General features: G+C 39.8%; 2 protein-coding genes across 3 annotated transcripts in view; one reads left to right on the top strand and one right to left on the bottom strand.

Moving 5' to 3' along the window:
- ago3a (argonaute RISC catalytic component 3a) overlaps window positions 1–20,834 on the top strand; it is a 479,754-nt gene that overhangs the window by 132,009 nt on the left and 326,911 nt on the right. The window lies entirely within an intron of this gene.
- The window catches only part of LOC140374521 (mannosyl-oligosaccharide 1,2-alpha-mannosidase IA), a 212,864-nt gene that overhangs the window by 103,566 nt on the left and 88,464 nt on the right, over window positions 1–20,834 (bottom strand). For both annotated transcript variants that reach the window (XM_072461449.1, XM_072461448.1), the window contains exon 3: window positions 279–394. In XM_072461449.1, the coding sequence (XP_072317550.1) occupies window positions 279–394 (116 nt within the window). The remainder of the gene's footprint in view (window positions 1–278; window positions 395–20,834) is intronic.

Here is a 20,834-nt window from a genome sequence, read left to right as displayed (position 1 = left end):
TAATGCTGTCGTTTTATTATATTTAGTTCATATGAAAAAGCCTATATTATTCTTATGTAATATTCATGCTATTCTACTGCTGAACAATTTCCCCTTCACTGGACAAATAAAGAGGATATTTCTTTGCTTATTAAATGTGACAAAAAGTAAAGCAAGATTATGACTAATATATATATATATTTTTAAAACTGCTATACAATGTATCTAATCATCATGAACACAGCTACACCTTTGACTCAATTAATACAAATATATGATGTGATGATGTGTATTCGTACCGAGTTCAGGTCCAGGCCGGTTTTGACCCACTCCTTGGCGTCGTTGTATTCCTCCGTCAGGCCCATGATGTACAGCGTGTCCAGAGAATCGATGATGGAGGCTCCTCTAAGACCACCTGCAACACACGAGAGAGCATTCAGTTTGACTCATATCTTCAAAGTCAATACACCACAGGTAATGGGCGGGGTTAGTTACTTTTCAAATAATAATATGTAGTAAGTTAGAAAGTTAGAAAAGTTAGAAAAACACAAAGATTATCCAAAACCATGACATTTCTAGAGGCTAATGGAAAGTTGAAAGTTGATAATTGGCAGATGTGACACTTATGGATTCCACCATATCAATTTAAGTGTTGATGGTAGAATAAGCAAGACATTTTTATAAGTCTAACTCCATAAAAAATAGTATGAATTGAACTGAAATTACTCATTGTTACTGCAAACGATTCGCATGATCATTATTTTTTAGTCAATTTAGTTGTTTATTTATGTTTGCTTATTATTGTGACCTGAATAATTGCGATTATTGACAACCCAAATAATATTGACATCTCTGTTTTGTCACTGCTTAAAATCATTTATGTTTTTTGTGAATGATCGTGTTTTTTATTCTTCTGAGCAGCAGCTACGACCTGAATTGAGTAAATTAAAGTTATCTGATTCTGATTGTTAAGTATTGAAATCACACAAACTGTCATTTCAACTTTCAATTTGACATCTGACATCTCTTAAAGTATACAATCAGTTTCACTTCATGTCATTTCATTTAATACATTTTCTGGCTCATCAAATCGGTAAAAATACATTTGATGACATGTAGGCAACAAATTAAAATGAATTAGCTTTGAATATGTTAAAAGAGACGCTACTTACCCTTAAAGGCCTATGATTAAAAAGCAAGATGTGTTTAATGACAATCTTTCCACTGAATCTGACATTAAGATCGCTTGGAATTTTTTTTATTGATATGTTATGTTTTTCAGATATTGCTTAGATGAACCTTGCAGGTATTCCGGCTTAACCCTGCAGCTTTCATGTTTAGCAGTGCGCCTGTAAGTTGACAGCGTCTCTGATAAACATTAAAGCCCCTGGCACGCTGAGCTGGTGTAATTGGAGCTGGGGAGTTAGATGATAATAGTAAAGCAGCTATGTGTGGCCAGATGAAACACAGAGTCCCTCCAAGATTAAAAGCATCAACTAAAAAGCATCAGCGCTGGTGACATGAAAACGCAGCCATTTGGGAGCACATCACGCAGGGATGGCGGAGTACTACTGTTTTTAGCAAACATTTAGCATCTGGTATGTGGTGGATGTGTTTGTGGCTAACAGCGCAGCTCAAAATAATGAGTGTCTTTCCATCTCATCCCTTTTTAAATGAGAAACGCCAGGAGGTGTGTTTCCCATCCTGGTGGCCTTACAATAATATGCAAATGTGAACAGAGCTAACGGAGACGGCTCAAATCCACACTAATGACTTACTGTAAGAAGACTCTGAGGGCAACATTATAGTTTGGAATTTTAATAATATGTGAATAAATGACTCAAAGAGCTTCAGAGATGTAAATGATTTTAGAAAATCTGATTGCGTGACCCGGTTAAATGGGTACAAAAAAAGAAATACAATCTTTTGGTAGCTGTGAATAGCCTACAGTAGATGGCTGCACTGATCTGACGTAACGGAGCGGCAACCTGGCACATCAAAGAGTCTGCCCTCCAGCGGGCATTACTGCTACTCCACAGATGCAAATGCTAACAGTGGCTCTGGGCCAGTCTGGAAACAAGACATAATGACAGGAAGCCTGGATACATTATATTTTGGGCTAAATCTAGGGAGGGCCGATATATCAGTTTTCACCAATATCGGTATTGGCTGAAAAAGAATTGTTCAATATTTGGTGTCGATCTTTTTGGGTGCTGCCCCAGTCCGTGTCAGATTTGTCTTTTTGAACAGACGAATGAGTGAAAACCTAACATTTAGACTATGGCTGTGTGTTTACACAATCATGCTACAAATGATTTTATATCTCAGATAATGTAAGACAACTGTAAGTCAGGTATATTTTGTGCTATCATAAAAACAGTTATTGTAGTTGTAAATTAATTTGAAATAGTAAATAATCTGAAGTCTGAATTACTGGTAATTACAGAAAACATTTGTATTCAATGTATTTTACATGCATGGCAGAAACTTTGATCAAGCTCAAAACAATGGCAGTTAGCGCCGTAGTTGCTAAGCTGCATAAAGCACTGACATGATCAGAACAAAGGTTTACTGAAAAATATTGAGGAACTTTATGGATTACAACTTGCCAGCGTATACCACTACAGGGGGCAGGCATTTTCGGCAATGGAGAGCAAGAAGACTAAATATGCAAATTAAACAAATACAGAACTTCCAGTTACAATATAGTAACATGGTTAAAAGCTCAAAAAAATCAATTTAGCATTAGAGGAGCTTAAGTTTATAATCAGCCACTGACCCAAGACCATCACGTTATTTGTGCTGCAGTGTTTGCGTAGCCTAGACGGATTATTGGGATTTAGATTGTTGAAGTGAGTGACGCTGACTTTTCACCTCATCTCCATAGCTACACAAGCTAATGAGGTCAGCCTGAATGCTAAAGGCTACATGGGAAACAAATCAATGACTGGCAGGATGAGGGATGGCTACTAGGTTATAAACAAGTACAAAATGTATGCTATTTTAAACACTCCATAGATTATGGTACAACTACAATATGACATTACACTAACGCTTATTGTAATAATCAATCATGCTAATATAAACTTAATATGGTTCATCAGTGTATGTGTGTGAGCCAAGGGCAGTTATGGCCTGAAACATGCACAGTCCGCTAAACAGCCATCTGCCGAGGTTGTAGTGTCATATGTACATTACCGGCTCAAATTCTGCCACTTCTAAAGTTACAAAGCAAAGATGTAACTTAAACTTTCAGTCTATCATGTGGGAAAAGACTATTTTAGCCTGCTAACGGAGCTGCCTTATCTCCATCCAATGACAAATAGTGACAACTGAGAGGAGGAAGGTGTAATCAGATAGCTAATGCCCTTCTGGCACTCAAGCCCAGAGGTAGATCTTTGAAGCTGCAGGGTAAGCAACTGAGTGTGGAAAATTCATATTGAAAACAGCAGCAAAACGAAAATGATTGATTGACTGTTAAGATAGATAGAGCAGATCAATCCATCATGGTTTACTCATTCAGCTTCCACACTTTAAGAACCTATTTATTTCTGCTCTCCTATGCTCTGAATGAAAAAGTCCAGTGAAGACTAGAGCAAAATGTGTGTTTCACTGTACGTACAAATATAGAAAATGTCCACTCGGCAGTTTATGCTTTCATATGAGCAGTGAATGCTCCTGATCAGTCGGCTCAACAGACGTATACGGGAATCTGAAAGGCTTGGTAAAACACTTATTGGAATAGAATTTAGTCTTATCAATAATGCAGCATTACTATTGAAACCCGGTCTTGTGCTCTGAGAGGCAACTGAGGCAGTTTTTAAACATTATGTATGTTTGTAAAAAAAAAAAAAAAAGATCTCATAGAATTTAGAAAGAAAGAGAGCCCACTATAGGACTTTATGGTAAAACACATTCTTTCATAAGGGGTGGAGTTTATTAAGATCTTTATTGTGACAAAATAAAATGAATCACTTTCCTTTCATGGTTAATAAAAAGGTCAATAACATGGTACAATTCATCTCTCCTGTTAAGGTTGATGTATGTTTATATTGTGCACGGTCCCTGTCTCATTACATAAATAAACTATAATATACAAACATAATTCGTCCTTGTAATAAAGTAGAGAAAATCATCTCTCTGGGACGTCTGTGTTAGGTGGTGGGTAAGTGCGTGAGTACCAGCACCGCAGCAGGACGCTACCTCCGAAACCATTAGTGAGACGTTGGCCCGTGGATGTTCATTCATCAGCCTGCGACAGCCCAGTCAGTGCCGGTCAGGGAGGCAGCATTAGCCCACCACAGTCCACATGATCAATCATTCATTCTGGCTGCTTCATGTGGGAGCTCTGATCTTGTCTCATGCTAGCTGCTCAGCTCTAGTCGTGCGCATATGTTGAGCAGCAATCTTTTTCTTTTTTCATTTCCCTGGGGGGGAAATAATCAAATTGTTGCACTGCATACAAAATACACAATTCACATGCACCTGATCTCGATAGCAATTACGCCATCAACCCCATTTTGAGCCTTTTAATGCCCTCGAAACTAACGGAATTTCATATGTCACCTCCTTGAAGTTAAGTGGGTTGATGTAATTGATGTAGGCACTTGGGTTAATCTTAATAATTCTCGTCTATAACCAGTGAATAGCAGTATGCAATTATAAATCAGCAGGTCGATGATCTTGTTAGTGCTAATGCTATGTGGCGCAGTGAAGACGTGGTTAGCGAGCCGGTGAGCGCTGCTGATGGGGCCGATATGTAGCTGCTTTCTATTTGCGGCGCATGAAACCACTGTAGATAAAGTGAGCTGAGGAGATAGCTCTGTAGGTGAGAAGACTTTTGATGAAGACTGGCAGAGGAGGAGAAGGTGAGTGTGTGCAGGAGAACAATTATAAGTATCCAGAGAACCACGGAGAAATGTCACAGCCATCAATCACAAAGAGCCAGGGATACCTACGCTTAGCGGTAGCATCCCTCAGAAGCCACATGTGGATTTGTCAGAAATGTCAATTATTTGAAAGCAGGAGGTTCTAGTGGAGCTGTGGTTGGATGTATTGATATCCCACGCCCCTTAAACCATTCTGTAAGGATTAGCTGAACCGCTGAACCCTTAGGGGACAGGCCTCGGTAATGAGAAAATCCTACTGGGCCCGACAGCACTGTAACAAATGGAAATACATTTCCAGTGACACACGACTGACTGTTTCTCTTTTAATTGGGCCTAAGATTTACCTAGAATTTTGACAATAACGAGACTCTAATGTGCAGCTAAACAACCGAAAAGAAAACATATTATATTTATGTGGGAAACATCACAACCTGTGGAAAACCTGGAACGATCAGGAGCTACAGGTAAAGACGTTTTACACGAGTCAAGTCTCACCGCAGTGTAATGGAGCATTTACATGACATGAGTGAAGCTGCTTGTTTCACTGAGGACAGCAGGACCAGCCCGAGTCCTGTGTCCACACAAACTGACTTAAACCCTGTGTGAATACAAACATTTACTAGATGAAAAGCCTATAGGTTATATCTTTTTTTTTACTTGTAGAAGCTGCAGGTCTTTGTTTTCAGAGTCAACATTTCATATCAGAAAAGACTTCTTTGTCCATATTCATGCATCGTGTTGCATTAAAAAAACATTAAATAAATAAATAAAATACTCCATTGTCTTTTTATTTAAAAAATCTTTACATTTTTATTTCTTGATTTATCTTCGGCTCACGACCTCCAAGTGTTGACATTTGTTGGCCTGCAATCCACAATGAGTTTCACATCCCGGTCTAGAGCCTTAACTGAACAAATAATGCCCGCAATATTGTATTTACAGCAAACTATTTTTGAACATTAAAAAAACTCCTTCCCTCTCATTCACAACTACTTTGATGAGAAGAGCCAAGAGTCCCAGCAGGCCGTGTATTTGCAGCTATTTGGCAGCCAGTGCAAGAAAAGTCAACACAAACAGACAGCGCCACTATCGGGTATGTAGACCTTCCAATATACAACCTCTCGGATCTCGTACACGATGCAAGTGAGAAAAGCTGATCCCAGTACCCTCACAGAGCAGGGCCGCACGCACGGGGCCCATCAGGCACAATCAGACACGATTTGTTCGCTTTAAGGCAGGCAGGCAAATCTGCGACTCCACCAGGAAGATTCTGTTGGACTATTGTGAGCGTACCTTTAGATCAGAAACATTACAATATGATAAACCAAATGAATAAATATCATCAAAGTGCATTTTTACCTAACAAACAGAAAATCACTGAAGCTGTGCAATCCTCTGGCCTTCAGTCGGGTTGAGGGAGTCGTGTCATGTACAAACCCTGTGTGATGTTCCAGATAAGATTACACACACAGTGCTGGACGTTATTGACGCTCTCACCTCCTCCTCACCCCTCACATTGATCACCACACCACCATACTGCGGTAACTACTGCACCCTGCCACTTCAGATGACAGCTACAGCTACCGGCTCTGATTAGGCACGAAACAAGACTATTCCACCAGAAAGGAAAAAAAAAGTGAGGCCTGTACAAAATGATGTTGTGTTGATGCAGGATTTCTATTTTAAAACTAATAATGTTGTCATTGTTGTTTCGACGCTATGGACAATTTGAAGATCTTCACACAATATATTGTCTATGTTAGAAAAAAAAGAGAGGCTTTCTGACATACACATAATCTTCTAAACAAATGTATAAAGAGATTTTGTCTGCACTTTTCATTTTACAGTCCATTCCCTTTGCATTTAATACTCCTGTTATATTCTGTATATAACTGTATATAAATCTATAACTGTAAGTCTAAAGGGTTAGTAAAGATTTCTACTTTTGCTTGCGACAAGAAACAGGGCTAGAAAGACAATGATTAGGATTTTTAAGGATTATAAGATGTTTCAATTGAATTCCTAAAGCAGCCCTTTCATAGTGAATATAATAATAAGACATTGCTAGAGGGGAATAGATTGTTCGTGTACGTCTGATAGAAATCCACCTCTCCAGCTTAATCTCAGAATCTACAGAAGATAAAAAACACGCATGACCCACTCCGTCTAGGCCTTATCGCATCTGAACAGAGCTTTGGAGCTTTCCCACTAGTTGCACACAGACTAATGCTGAGCCTAACCAATTACGAGAGCTGTAATAACCTGTTGAGAAAATGCAGGCATCAAAAAGAGAAATGAAACCAGGACAAGGGAAGGCGCCAAGGCTCATTTATGCCTTTGACCGAGCTTAGATTTGATTCTATACGGTTCATTTATAATTTTTCCTTAAATCTATGCATGGTTTTAATTGCCAAAAACACGAATGCTTTACTTCTTTATCAATCATAAAGCGCACGGGTCTGAAAATCTAAATCAGCGTTCACCACAGATGCACCACAGAGCAAACCTTCTGTGAAGCTCTCCTGCAGCAATGTGAGTCCAAGTCCAAATCACGTCCACTCTACTCAGCATCTATTTTTTTTTTGGAAAGCTTCACCTATTCCTTTTTATATTTTTCCAGCATGTTTGTGTTTGAGAGTGTCAGAGGCTGTCAAGAGCATTCACAAGCCGTGCACACCTCCTCAAATGATGCGAGCACTGTTGAGTTTGGTGTGACTCAAAAACCGACGTGAAGTCATTTGTTTTATGCGGTTTTGCTTATGTATTTTGAAACATGTCATGAAAAACAGCAGAGATGTATAATTCCATGGGTTGAAGATTCACAGTATCTAATAGTTTAAACATATTGGCACTACTTTCACAAATGAAGGCCGGATCTCTGGGTGCACTGTGCGATGCCTGAATGTGAGATAAACAGAATGATGGAGAGCGGTTATTCAAATGTTCAGAAGAGGCTGTGTATTACAAATGCATGGCAGTGAAACATGCTGAGTGATGAATATGTAACAGACAAAACAGTGTGTTCCTACTGTATATACATGATGTAGCAAACAGGTATCAGTGAGGGAAGGAGAACGCATCTGGACAGCTCAAAATTATGCTGAGAAAACTGGAGTGTTGGTGTTATCTAATGCTATTACTCTTCCACTGAAATTAGGGTTGTTTTGAATAGTTAATAACTACTTTTTTAAAGGTTTTCAGACTCCACAATCGGCCGCTCTGGGCCAAAGGCATTACCCACGACATCTTAGAAGCTGCAGCTCTGAAATATGGACCATCCCTCAGAGAAAACACTGTGGTATCAGATTGGTGATGGCTAAATCATAAAATTGAGGGCACCTGCACTGTGTCCAGCTGTGTGCACGAAGCGGACAACTTTAGTGTCTTTTCACACCTCTCTCTTGCAACTACTTTCAGAAAGAGTCCAACAAAAAAATCAAGCATCTTTAATGAGGCATTACTACGTTACAAGAGCCGCAGCATGTGCTCTGTGAGTGAACGGTAATCTTGTGATCACAGTTTGAGTCTCGTCTCTTTGAAAGAAACAGCGTCCTCACTCAGCCCCGCCCCTTTTCCCCTTGGTGCAAATATCTATGGTGACGCAGTGTGTGTGTGTGCGTGTGTGTGTGTGTGTTGGACACAAAAAACAACTTAAAAACTTTTAGACATGAAACCCATAAAGTAAGCAACAGGTCTTTGTTGTCTACATTTCGCATCAGAAAAGGCTTCACTGTCCATATTCATGCATCGTGTTGCATTAAAAAACATTAAATAAATAAATAAAATTCTGCATTGTCTTTTAATTTAAAACGTCTTTACATTTTTATTTCTTGATTTAACTTTGGTTCGAAATTTGGCCTGCAATCCACAAGGAGGTACAGGAGTCTCACCCTCTGCAGGACACTCTGTCCGCTCTGGAGAGCAGCTTCAGTGAGAGACTGATCCACCCTCGCTGTGTAAGGGAGACGTTTCACAGGTCTTTCCTTCTGCTGCTGTCAGACTGTTTTTTTAATACGTTTTAAAAAGTTGTCTGTTTTTTATTATTTACTTCTGAACCTACTTTGTGTTGCAACACTGGAATTTATCCATAGTGGGACAAATAAAGGCTTATCTGATCCCGGTCTAGAGCCTTAAAGGCGCAATGGACGATTTATCCGCGATTTGAGAACTCAGGCGGAAGTGTGCATGCGCACTCCCCCGTGCGGACTGATACAACACACATTGGATCGCATCGCATCTCTCGTCTCCCGTGGATTTCAGTCTCTTCTGAGTCAGCTCAAACAGTCTTTCTCTGTCTTAATTTTGTCCCGTACACTGAGGGAACTATGATAGATCCATGCGCTTAGACACGCGGAACCGTGCTGCTCTCGGGGGACGAGCCACACGCGGCTGCAGGTGAGCGGTAGGTGCGTTTAATGATTGATACGTGGCAGGACTAATCGGCCGTCCACGCCACGAGGAAATAAGACTCAGATTTGGGCCAAAAAAATCATCCATTCAACCTTTAACTGAACAAGTAATGCCCACAATATTGTTTTTACAGCCAACTATTTTTGAACATTATCTTTTTTTTTAAAAAACTCCTTCCCTCTCATTCACAACTACTTTGATGAGAAGAGCCAAGAATCCCAGCAGGCCGTGTATTTGCAGCTATTTGGCAGCCAGTGCAAGAAAAGTCAACACAAACAGACAGCGCCACTATCGGGTATGTAGACCTTCCAATATACAACCTCTCGGATCTCATACACGATGCAAGTGAGAAAAGCTGATCCCAGTATTTATCACTGCGCATCGCTCACTCTTGTGCCTGTTGCCTCACAGAGCAGGGCCGCACGCACAGGGCCCATCAGGCACACCCATTTCAATACTAAATTTGCACCAGACACGAATTGTTCGCTTTAAGGCAGGCAAATTGTGTCTGCACGATTTTATCAGCTATTTTGTCAACATGAGGAGAGATTTTTATCAGCCCCGCCCCTTTTCCCTATGGCAACGCAGTGTGTGCGTGTGTGCACGGAGTTTACTTCTGACTGAGCAGAGTTTATAATGCAGAATGAAGGGGAGTGAATGTAGCATGAAGTGGATTGAGAGTTAGGCCTCGAGAAGATTATCAGAAAGACAACAACTGGTGGATAAAGATGAAAATAATATAAACAAATGTTAAATTGAATAAATGGAAAAGTAAAAAGCTTGTAGCCCACTAAACCACTTCAATAAACTAAGAAAGCCTTTAAGATTATAGGAATACAGACTTCATAGCCTAAAAATATATTAAAATGTTTTGGGCTATGCGTTATGTTTTAAAGAGCAGCGGTCAAGAGTGACTTCGTAATTGTTCAAAGTGTGAAATAGTTTGGCAAATATTGTGACGCAATTTCTGGTGTACTAGGTTTGACTGTGTATAAATAGCAGCAAGAATAAGTCTGTGTATCTGCCTTTTAATACCAGCACGCAGCTTAAGCTCCTGGCAGGAAGCTTTTCTGATTAAAAGCCTGATTGCCAGACACAAACTCTGTGTGAGGTGCCCGGGACATCATCCTCATCTTACTCCATGCTCCATCACTGCGAAGTGATGAAGCTCTACGGATGACATAAAGAGCCTTCTGATTACTCCAGAGACACCCAACCCTTCGAACCGACAAGATAAAGGGATATGGGGCGGTAGACATTGAATCTGACCTTTGACCTTCTGTGATTGAAGTATAATCTATGATAATCCTTCTTCTTAATTCTACTGTATTTGGCATCTTCTGGTCTTACATTGATAAACACTGTCATATGACCTCAATTATTAGAGGATTCAAAATAAATGAAATTGGAATATAGCAGATGTGCGTCAGATGCATCACTTTTACTGAATGACCATTGGGCAAATAAATAAATTCATGCCCAATAACATCAGTAGAACAAAAATGGGTTCTTCAATATATTGAGCAGGCTTTCTCAAGGGGTTCAGGGGTGCCGCGGAAAATGTTTGCATTTTTCGAAGGAAGATATGCATATGAACATGTGCAATTATTGATTCATGATTTTTATTTCTAAACCATTCAATGGAATGACATTTAAGCTGTTTTTGATATAAAACAATTATAATAACATTTTGGCTGAGGGGGCATGGCGTTACGTAGCAAACAGCTTTGGAAAGCCTTTCTCTCTCGCTCAGAGCACTTGTGATGAGCCATGAATGGGGGGAAACGTGGAGTAAAACCTTATATCAGAGGAGAGTGAAAAGATGTTGACACTTTTTATCTAATGTAAAAAAAACAAGATACATTTGTCTTGAAATATGAACAGAAGAGGCACATGACCTGCTTCCCATAACTGTGATTGTCCTGAAAGTGTTCTGCTCATCATAATCTGACTCAAGTTGACATGATCCATAGTGTATAAAATAGATGTAAGAGCTTTATTTAGCTGTATCTAAGGCCCACAGCTGCACTCGTACAACAGCACGTAATGAAAAGCCCTGACGATGTGTAGAACCATGTCATATAAGCCTGCTATGTTTAAGTGCAGGTTAAGCACTAACCCGGTTTGCATTGCTGTGATCTGAGACAGAGACAGGGCTAAGATACAGAGCAGTGCAGCCAGGACCCTCCTGCACTGGGACCAAACCTGCTGTGACAGCCAGCTGCTCCAGCACAGAGTACAAGATCTGAAGCTCCTGTCGAGCCTCTCATCTGCTGCACCTTACACTTTCCACACTGCTCTGTGCTACACCAGGACCCTAGTACTGTAGTCTTAGAGCAGCAGGAAAACAAAAATGTACAATTATTATTACTTACTGAGACTTGAAATTATTAGAGTGTAAAAATAACATAAAAAGTCACACTAACTGCATACTCGTTAGGGCTAACTTGATTGGATGAAATGTAAAATGTAGTTTACTGACAGTCTGAAAAAGCAACTTAGTAAAGTTAAGTTAGGTTAGGATATTTATTGAGACAGGGACAGTACACAATATAAATATACATCAACCAGGAGAGATCTACTGTACTTGTAGCTTAAGTGCTAATTTCCACCTATAGTCCCTGGGCAGGCTGATATTATTAAGTCCCACTGAGGGGAGGAACCTATTGTACAGGTTTTTAGAGGTAGGGGAAACCAGCGCACCCAGAGGAAACCTACGCAGACACAGGGAGAACACACAAACTCCACACAGAAAGGCCCCCCGAGCCCCGGATCATCTGCTGTGAAGCTAGAGCGCTAACTAACCGCTGCGCTACTGTGGCACCAACTTGGATTGACTGTAAAGTTTACTGCCCTTTCTAGCTCCATATTTTATGCAATGATACAATACTTTTTTTTAAGGATTTTGTGGTCCATAGGCTTTAATGGCAGGAAAGTACAGTGTGAAATGGGGGATGAGAGAGCATGGAGGAACTGCAGTAAAATGGCAAAGTCAGAAATCGAACTCTGGAATTTTGTGGCCGGCTGTACTTGGAGTCTGGCTTACGTGTCCTGTGCCTTAACCACTCCACCACCGAGCAGCACAGAGAGCTGCACTTTTCACCACAGAAACCTGACTCACTTGTTTCCATTGGTAAAGTGATCCTATGAGGGCACGGCTTCATTCCCAACAGGTCACATAATAGCCATCCACTCTCCTAGCCCAGCTGTATGCCCAAATAAATGGAGAGGGTGACGTTAGTGCAATAAAACTACAACAACTCTGTATGAAAAGTAAGTTTACCCGTTTACCCTAGGGACCTCTAGAAAACTGAATGTAAACAAGAATGTGTTACAGTTCTGCCTGTGCTCTTCAGGAAAAGAAAAAAAGCACAACCATTTTTTTAAATTTTCATTTTTTAAACGTATGTATTGTGATTGAATTAGAATTTTATAATATTTCCAGGGACTCAAAAACTAGATGATTCATTTTAAGGCGCACTTAAAGGTGCACTTTTTCTGATGGGGAATCTGCCACCTGCTTGTCTCCGGGGAGGTTATTATTGCTGAAAATGTCCACAAAAGAGCATTTATCGATTTCCACAATTCAGGTTGGTTATGCTACTTTCCTCCTCCTTCCCAGTCATCTTTCCTCTGCACCTCTTTAGTTCAAAAGCTGCTGCTTCTGCCTTTCTGATAGATGATGCATCCAGCCAGCTTTCTCCGTTAGCACTATTTTGGCAATAGATTCAGTTTAGTTGAGGTACACAATTGCCGCCGTAGGGAAGTTTGTCCTCTGCAGGGGCAGCCTGTCAGGAGCAGTCGACGCCACAGGGGACTCATCTCCGGATCTTGAGCTAAGCTTGGACAGGACTATAGAGAAATTACTCATTGTATGTTTTGGTTTGATGGGATAAACTGGAGTGCGCAGAAGAAAATCACCAAGATACAGGAAGAAAGTCTGCACAGAAAGGTCCGGGGGGCCTGGGAGTCAAATCCGGAAAGTTCTTGCGATGAGGTGAGAGTCCTTGCCACTTTGCCATCAGCAGGTGATATCGATGGGGAAGATTTGAAAGAGATTCTCTGGAGAAGAGGGACCCAAAGGCTGATTTGTCACCAGCTTGTGGTCGCTATGGAGACAGATGATTCCTCCTGTGACTGTGATGGAGCCCATGGGAGGCAGAAACAGATTGGACGGTGCAGGAGTGGGAGGTGCGTGGCCGCTGACAGGACTTTACTCTGGGGTACAGTTTAATGTGACAGGCCTTGTTAAAGTAGTCAACAAAAGAATAAAGAATTCAGAGCATGTCATATTTATTTTACAATTATTATTATTATTTAAAAACTTTAAAAAACAGAATATTGAACCCTCCCCTAACTATCTGTGTTTTCCCAGTTTAAAGCACAACGGCCGTACTCTTTAAGGAGAAGTATGGACTATTTCGTTTTTCAAAAATGTGCATACAATGGTACATTGCAAATTTGTGGATGAGAAAGAGGACTGTGCTTTTCTGAACACGGAATTTAACAAAATTTAGATTTTTCTTCTGTTGTGACGCTTAGACCAGTCAGTGTGAAGTATATTTTAACATATCAACGGCTTTCGGCGAGAGTTTGTGAAAAACTCTATTCAGAGTGAGACACAGATCAATCTGGCATGAGTAAGGTTAGCTAAAATATGGTTGACATGAGACTGTTTCAAAATAAGAAAGACTCCTAGAACATGTCAGCTCTATAAGCAAAAAGACCCTGCCTATGATTATAGGCAAATGCTAAGGGAGGGGTGCTTAGCGCTGCACCATGTGCATGCACAATGATGTAAATACAGCTGAATGTGCCTGACCATAATTTTGGTCAAGCTACCAGTCATTCACATAATTACTAGCACAAACAGCTGATGAACTAAACCTTTTATACAAGCAACATTAAACATGAGGCTAGTTGTCCTGGCAAAAGTTTAAGGTTTTAGGTTTTCTGCACACAGTCCAGTGTGAGTCTAGAGCTCAAAGTGGGCTCTGGACCTGGAGAAAACACAAGGAGACAGAAGGTTCTCCACTGAGAACCACTCATTCCTTTCATAATTCCTTAAGCATAGCTTAAGGACCTCAGGAGCTTCCTAACCAGCGCTGAGGAGCAAATGAGGCGTTCCACAATCCACTGCGCAGATTGCCCCAAAGGTTTCTAAACGCAGCCAATCTCTGTACCATGAGTTTGTAAGGAAAGTATATATACAATTATCTGCATGAACCAAAGTTTATAGAAGTATGAACATTTAAGTTTTTAGGGCCACAGTGCCTTCACTCACTTCAATTGTACATCACATTGCAGCGTTTACCTCAAAAGAAACAAAACAGCTGAGAGCACGGAGCTCCTGCTCCGCAGACGAAGCCACTGCTGCTGGACATGGATTGCTAATGGTGAGTCAAGGAAATGTGTATTAAACTGTGCTTTGTGCATGTGTTTGTATCACAGGGGTGCTTCAACTTTTCAGAGACCACACTGTGCAGGTTTGTGCTGGGCAGCTCTTTAATAAACAGTAGCAGTAATTTCACTCACATTAAGTCATAAAGTGTGTTATTTATGTACTGTTGTGATGGAAACGCTGATTGTAAGGATTGAAAGGTTGAAATAATATCAGCGCAGTGGAGCAGGAGCACTATTTGTAGTCGGCTTTCTGGTGAGACACAATCAGAGAAGAGGGGGAAAAGGAAAACAATAAAGAGAAAGGAAAGAGGAAAGGAATCAAATGAGTGAAAAGGCAAACTTTATACTGCTGGAGCATTTTACCATCACAAAGACACAGGCTCAAGGATAAAACCTGCTTCTCATGTTTGGTCATTTATAAATGAATAAATCAAAATGATCTTTATATATATATATATATATATATATATATATATATATATATATATATATATATATATAAAGATCATTTTGAGTTTAAAGTTAATATAATGGATAAAGAAACTTTCAACTGTCAGCTACAATTACAAATTCCATTCAGAAACCCTTAATTATTAGACTAATGCTACAAAGGTCTTGGGAAAAGTATCCAATATTAGACTATATAATGGCACAAAAAGCACACGGCACTGCTGGCGAAGGTGTCCTCTCAGCAATCTGTTCAGAAGCCGCTCTGTTTACCATACCAGATTGTAATTATAATGATGTATGACCGTGACAATCACTGAAAATCCCTGAGCATTCCATGTGGACTCAAGGACCTCAAGGCCCATCAAACTGCTCCATAAAACATTCATCTGGCACTTAAAATCCACCTGCAACCACACCTCTAAATAATAAATACGTTGGGCCATTGATCCAGGCTAAATCAAGTTTTCAAACGTTGCCCTGCCAAGACCACTGTCCTCCATCATGTAAGAGCAACTGTTGAATGGTTACATTATTTCAGATTCCAGGGGGATTCTTTAATAAATGCTGCTGGTCTTAAATGGTCCCCTTGTTGGCCAAGAAGGAGAAGGTAAGGTGGCAGAGGCTGTGCTACTCAGGCTCATTGTGCATTCCAGGACATCTCTGTGAGCAAACGCACTGACCTTATGCTCTTTAATTGCACCTCTCGGGATGAGGTGGGAGAAGTTAAACAAAACTAGGGCAAAGCTTGGGGGATGGAATGAAATGAAAAGCGAACAGATTATATAATCATACTATTAGAACAGAGGGGGAAAAAAACAAAACAGAAAGCCAAGACTAGAGTAAGAAAGCACAAGCTCAGGTGGCATTGAAAATAGCTGCATGTAGCCAATACCTTTAACAACCATAGAACAAGTATTGTAAAAGAAAATAGTCTAGTAAGGAAGGGGAGGCACTCGAGACATCTAAAGTGAAGCTCCCCTTTCATGCAGGCCTGTCTCAGCATTTGTAAGATTACTATATTTTGGTGGTCCGTGTAATTTGGAGTGTGCTGGGGCTAGTGACCCACATAATGCAGACACAGCACTAATGACGTCGTTCACACAGGGATGAGCTTCCCTTTAATCTACTATTTAGACTCTGAGACGTGTTGGCTTCTCACTCAGAGCCAGTAGAGGAGGATAAGGCTACAGAGCAAGCTAATAGCAATTCAAGGGCAGAGACTTGTTTTGCGAGGACAGAGTCACTTCTCAGACACATGTCAAATACTCAAACTGGCATTTAGCTCAACATCGACGCAATATTAATAATAATATAACATCGCAATACTTTACTCATGAGTCTGATCTATTTCTAAAGTAATTTTCTGTTACGAAACCAGGAGACATGTATTCTTTGCTGGTTTGCTAATATGCTTATTCTAAGAGCAAACTAAACATGGATGGTATTGCAATATCATTCATGCTTGTCTCCATGGAGATATTCTCAGTATTGCTTTAAACTTAATTATCATGCATTTATTCTATTACATGCTGTGCATGTGGTTGCCTCTCCACAGATCTGACCTGTAACTTAGCTTGGTTAGCGTCATCTGCTTGCTATGGATATAGATAAAGATTATGGCATACTGTGAAATATCCCAGGCAAAGCAATAACATCGCCATGGAAACAATCAGGTGGCGAACTCTCCACATCAAAAGTTACATATTCCACTTTAAAAATGATCATATTATAATAGAATTGGCACTCAAAAACAACGACACGCAAAAATAGTTGAAACAATATAGCTGTGTGGAATAATTACATTGACATATTTTTTCAACAGAAAACTTGAAAGCCAAAACTATCTATCTCAGCACTTTAACTTATTTCTCTAGAGTGCTCTCAAACACAGTGGAGGTGATTTATTATTAGATTTAGAGACTGTTTGGGAGGAATACAAGAAGTTCGCACAAAAACGCCAATTAATCTGCTCCAGTGAAACTTTGTTGCCACCCTAAGAAAAACAAACTGCCTCTAAGATTCCAAGGACAGAAAGGGGAGTCCTGAGTTGACTTCTTCTCATTTGGTTGTTCCCAGAGTGGTGACAAAAGAAGAAAAGAATAACTCAGCCTGGCTCTCCTCCAACTGCCACAGACTCTCTTCAATTGGGCTCTTCAGTTCAGCTCTTCCATCCAGATCAGAGGGAACAGCACTGTTTATAGGACGCTGATAAAAGATTAATATCACCGTCTGTGCTGTGCATTTGGGTTTCCTCTGTCACTGTACTGTTTCACTATCAGAGACATTATGGGATTCTTGTTACCTGTTGGCCACAATAGTGATTTTGTTATTTATTTAGCTATACTAATCCAATATTTTACTTGTTGTTAGGCCAAATAATTTATATTTGCCATTATTCTATCAAGGCCCACAAACGTTGTACTATTGACCCTTAATTTGTGACTGTATGTACCGGTAATTCATACGGTTGTCACTTTTGGAAAAAATAATAGCAAATTTTGTTTATCTGAGATAAAATATAATGCATTGTTGTCTTTATAATGTTGGTGTAAACAAAAATCCACCACTTAATTGCTCTTAGAGAGCTGCAATGGCCACAATGGAAAACACAATCAGCCCAAGTAATAATCCAAGAAGAGAAAATTTCTGCCTCTAGACACCTTTAGTGGTGAATTTTAAGATTCAGCACCTTCCCCGCTTTAGCTAATAATAATGCATGGACTGCACAGTAATGACCTCATTTGTCTTTTACATTCTGGTTGAAGCTGTGCCCCAGAATAAGATGGAAACACGTCAACAACACTGACTCTTAGTTAATGCTCTATTATAAAAGTGGGAGTGAGACATTACAAATAATTCACTGCACTCACAGCTTTGGCTGGAGAATCCAGCCCTGTTACGAGTGCCTGATGTGACTCTGCAACTCTTGAACTGCTTATTTCAGTTAAGCTACTCACATTTACGGGAGGCATTCCCGTGGCTTGCGGCCTTACAACGTCACTTGATATAAGCGCTGATTTTAGTTTCTCTAATACACTTTCTCTCTACATAATTAAAGCCTGCTGATTTTAGTGTAATGTATCTTTTCTGAATTTAAAATGTTGTTGCAATCCATTGGCGTAGATCAAACTTTTGCTTATAAAGGTTGAAATGGCGATTTTAAAAAACTCATTATATTGCGTTTTGGTGCAATATTCATTGTCAAAGCAAATGAGGGTTTAATTCGGTCAACTGCACAAACGTTTTCAGAGAGAATATGTTTCGATCTTAAGTAGCTTCTTCTGTTCTAAGTGACTGGCTCAACCCCTGAACTGAAGAAGATACATGGACGAGTGGCAAAAGGTATTCATTCTAACCCTTCTTCTGTTGTGAACCGAGGGATTACACAGACTTACCTTCTCTCCACCATCAAACAACGTGGTGGTTAGCAACTGTACTTGGGCAATAGCAGCTGGCATAACTGTTCTCCCTTACCTGATACTGTACCTCAAGGATCACAATCAAAATTAACACCTCTTTGAGAAGTAAGTTAGACGTGCCTTGCCCAAGGACAAAACATCAAAATGTAACATTTAAACTGGTCCTGCATCACTCCACTTAGTACGTTTGACTTTCCTTTGTGACCGCAAACATGCTCAGTCCAGTTTGACCACTATTATCTACGGCTCATTGACAAGAGTCTTTCACTTTTAATCCCAGAGCGCCCCTCCTGCTCAGCAATTTATAGTTGCTGAATGTAAATAACAGCTCTCATGGCAGCCCACACATCTTCCAATTGACCTTTACATAGATTTACGTACATCACGCTCAATGTGCTGATAATATCACCACCAAATACTGTTGCTGATTCCCAGAGTTATTTCAAATGAGCATAATTAGCAAAGCCTACAGTGCTTTGTAAATCATTTCTATATACTACCTTTATGAGACAGCTGCAAATGAATGAACACCACCTATACAGAGTTGTACTGTAATTTGATCATTAAAAGTATAGAATCACACAGATGAAAAGGATCTTGGTAGTGGCACAAAACTATAAAGGTTGTTAATGTAAACTGGCTAAACACACCATAACTAAGTTAAAGAGACAGCGCCCAATGTAACAAAGTAAGAGAGTTTTTTCCCCCAGTACAGACACATTCTTAAAGTATCTCTTGAGATATCTATGAGACCACTGCAAACCAGCAAGTAAGGATGGTGCACTGTTGCCATGCTAATTGTTGTTAGCAGTAGCTTGGTGACGGCAAAACTCCACTCTAGCCCCTGAAGGTTGCGATACACGCTTATGAAGTCATTGCGGACAATAACTAGGATGCTCAACATGCTTAATAAAGTGAGGATACGTTTGCATCGCTAATAACGAGGCGAAAGGTACAGCGGATTTAAATGTCCCATATTATGCATTATTCAGGTTTATATACTTGCATTAAGTCCAGTGAAGGCGTTTGGAGGCGTATGGAGTTAGACAACGTGGAGAAGCAAGGCAGCGTCTCATGAAATCAGCAGTTGGAAGAGAATGTTTTGAGCAGAAAGACAAAACATGCAGGATTACTCAAACGTGTGAATGAAACATCAACGTCATCGATATTATTCTATTATTTTGTGATGGTTAAAAGACCAGGTATTACCCACGACAGGCCTACAGCAGAAGGGTTGGGATTCCTGCTGGTATAATAATAATAAGATAAGACCCAGTGCAACATTGTATTGCTTCTACTGTCTAAAGTGCTGACTGCAAAATGTTCAATGTAAATGAGTATGCTTTTTTTAACCTTCTTTGTTGTCACTGTGATCACACACAATGGCAGAATATTAAACTGCAGTAAATGGCCTACTTTTCTCTCTCTAATTGCCCAGGGTGTAAAACAAAAACTTGTAATGAGCTCCAGAAACCTTCTGTATCAAAATGACAAAGAGGAAAATGAGAGAATGTGATGATCAAGCAACTTAATGGGGGCTGTATTATTATGGGCCATTATTAACCTGACTTTTTCCTGAAGAAGTTCACCAAACTACTTACAGAACACCGACTTTAGGATTCTCTGTGATCACACGAGGAATCAGCGTCAAGAGAACACACCACTAGCCATTTATTTTGTCGATACTGAAATGAAGCTGCTAATCGTTACTCCTAAAAATATGATTTAATTAGGAGTGGACGGACAGGAGTTAATTATTGTAAATGTATTATTTATTATTTTTAGCTGTAAAAGCACAGATAAGATAAGCATTATAATTCTGTATCGATTAGCAGCATCAATAAGAGTTGTAGTAGTTATCGATTAGAAATAAATCCTTTATGATCCCTTTTATTTTCAATTTAACGTAGACTTTATTTCTCGTTCATACAGAAGTTTTACACGACAAACCTGATTTGAAATGAGGCACACGTTAAACACAAAGTTTTCAAAGGCTAAAACGAAAGGCAAAGAAGTGTAAAAGTGTTTTTTATTCAGTTTTGAGGAGAAAATGTCAAATGTGTTACAGCTCAGCAGGTTCAGACCCACTTTTCTAAAACTTTCTCTGGACAAAACAAACAAAACAAGAACGTAAACGGCTTTGGAAAAGTATTGACCACTTAAATGTCAACGCTTTGTGAGCCTTATGTCTTCATCCGATTTAAAGAATGTTCAATAGAAATAATTGTGGAATATAAAATGAAATAATCGTCAGTTGCAGCTCTACTTTCAGTGTAAATTAAAT

This window comes from Eucyclogobius newberryi, unplaced genomic scaffold, assembly GCF_026437365.1.
Source record: "Eucyclogobius newberryi isolate DKJ021-1_F unplaced genomic scaffold, fEucNew1.0.hap1 SCAF_3, whole genome shotgun sequence".
Lineage (NCBI taxonomy): Eukaryota > Metazoa > Chordata > Actinopteri > Gobiiformes > Gobiidae > Eucyclogobius > Eucyclogobius newberryi.
This window is presented reverse-complemented; position numbering and strand designations above follow the sequence as displayed.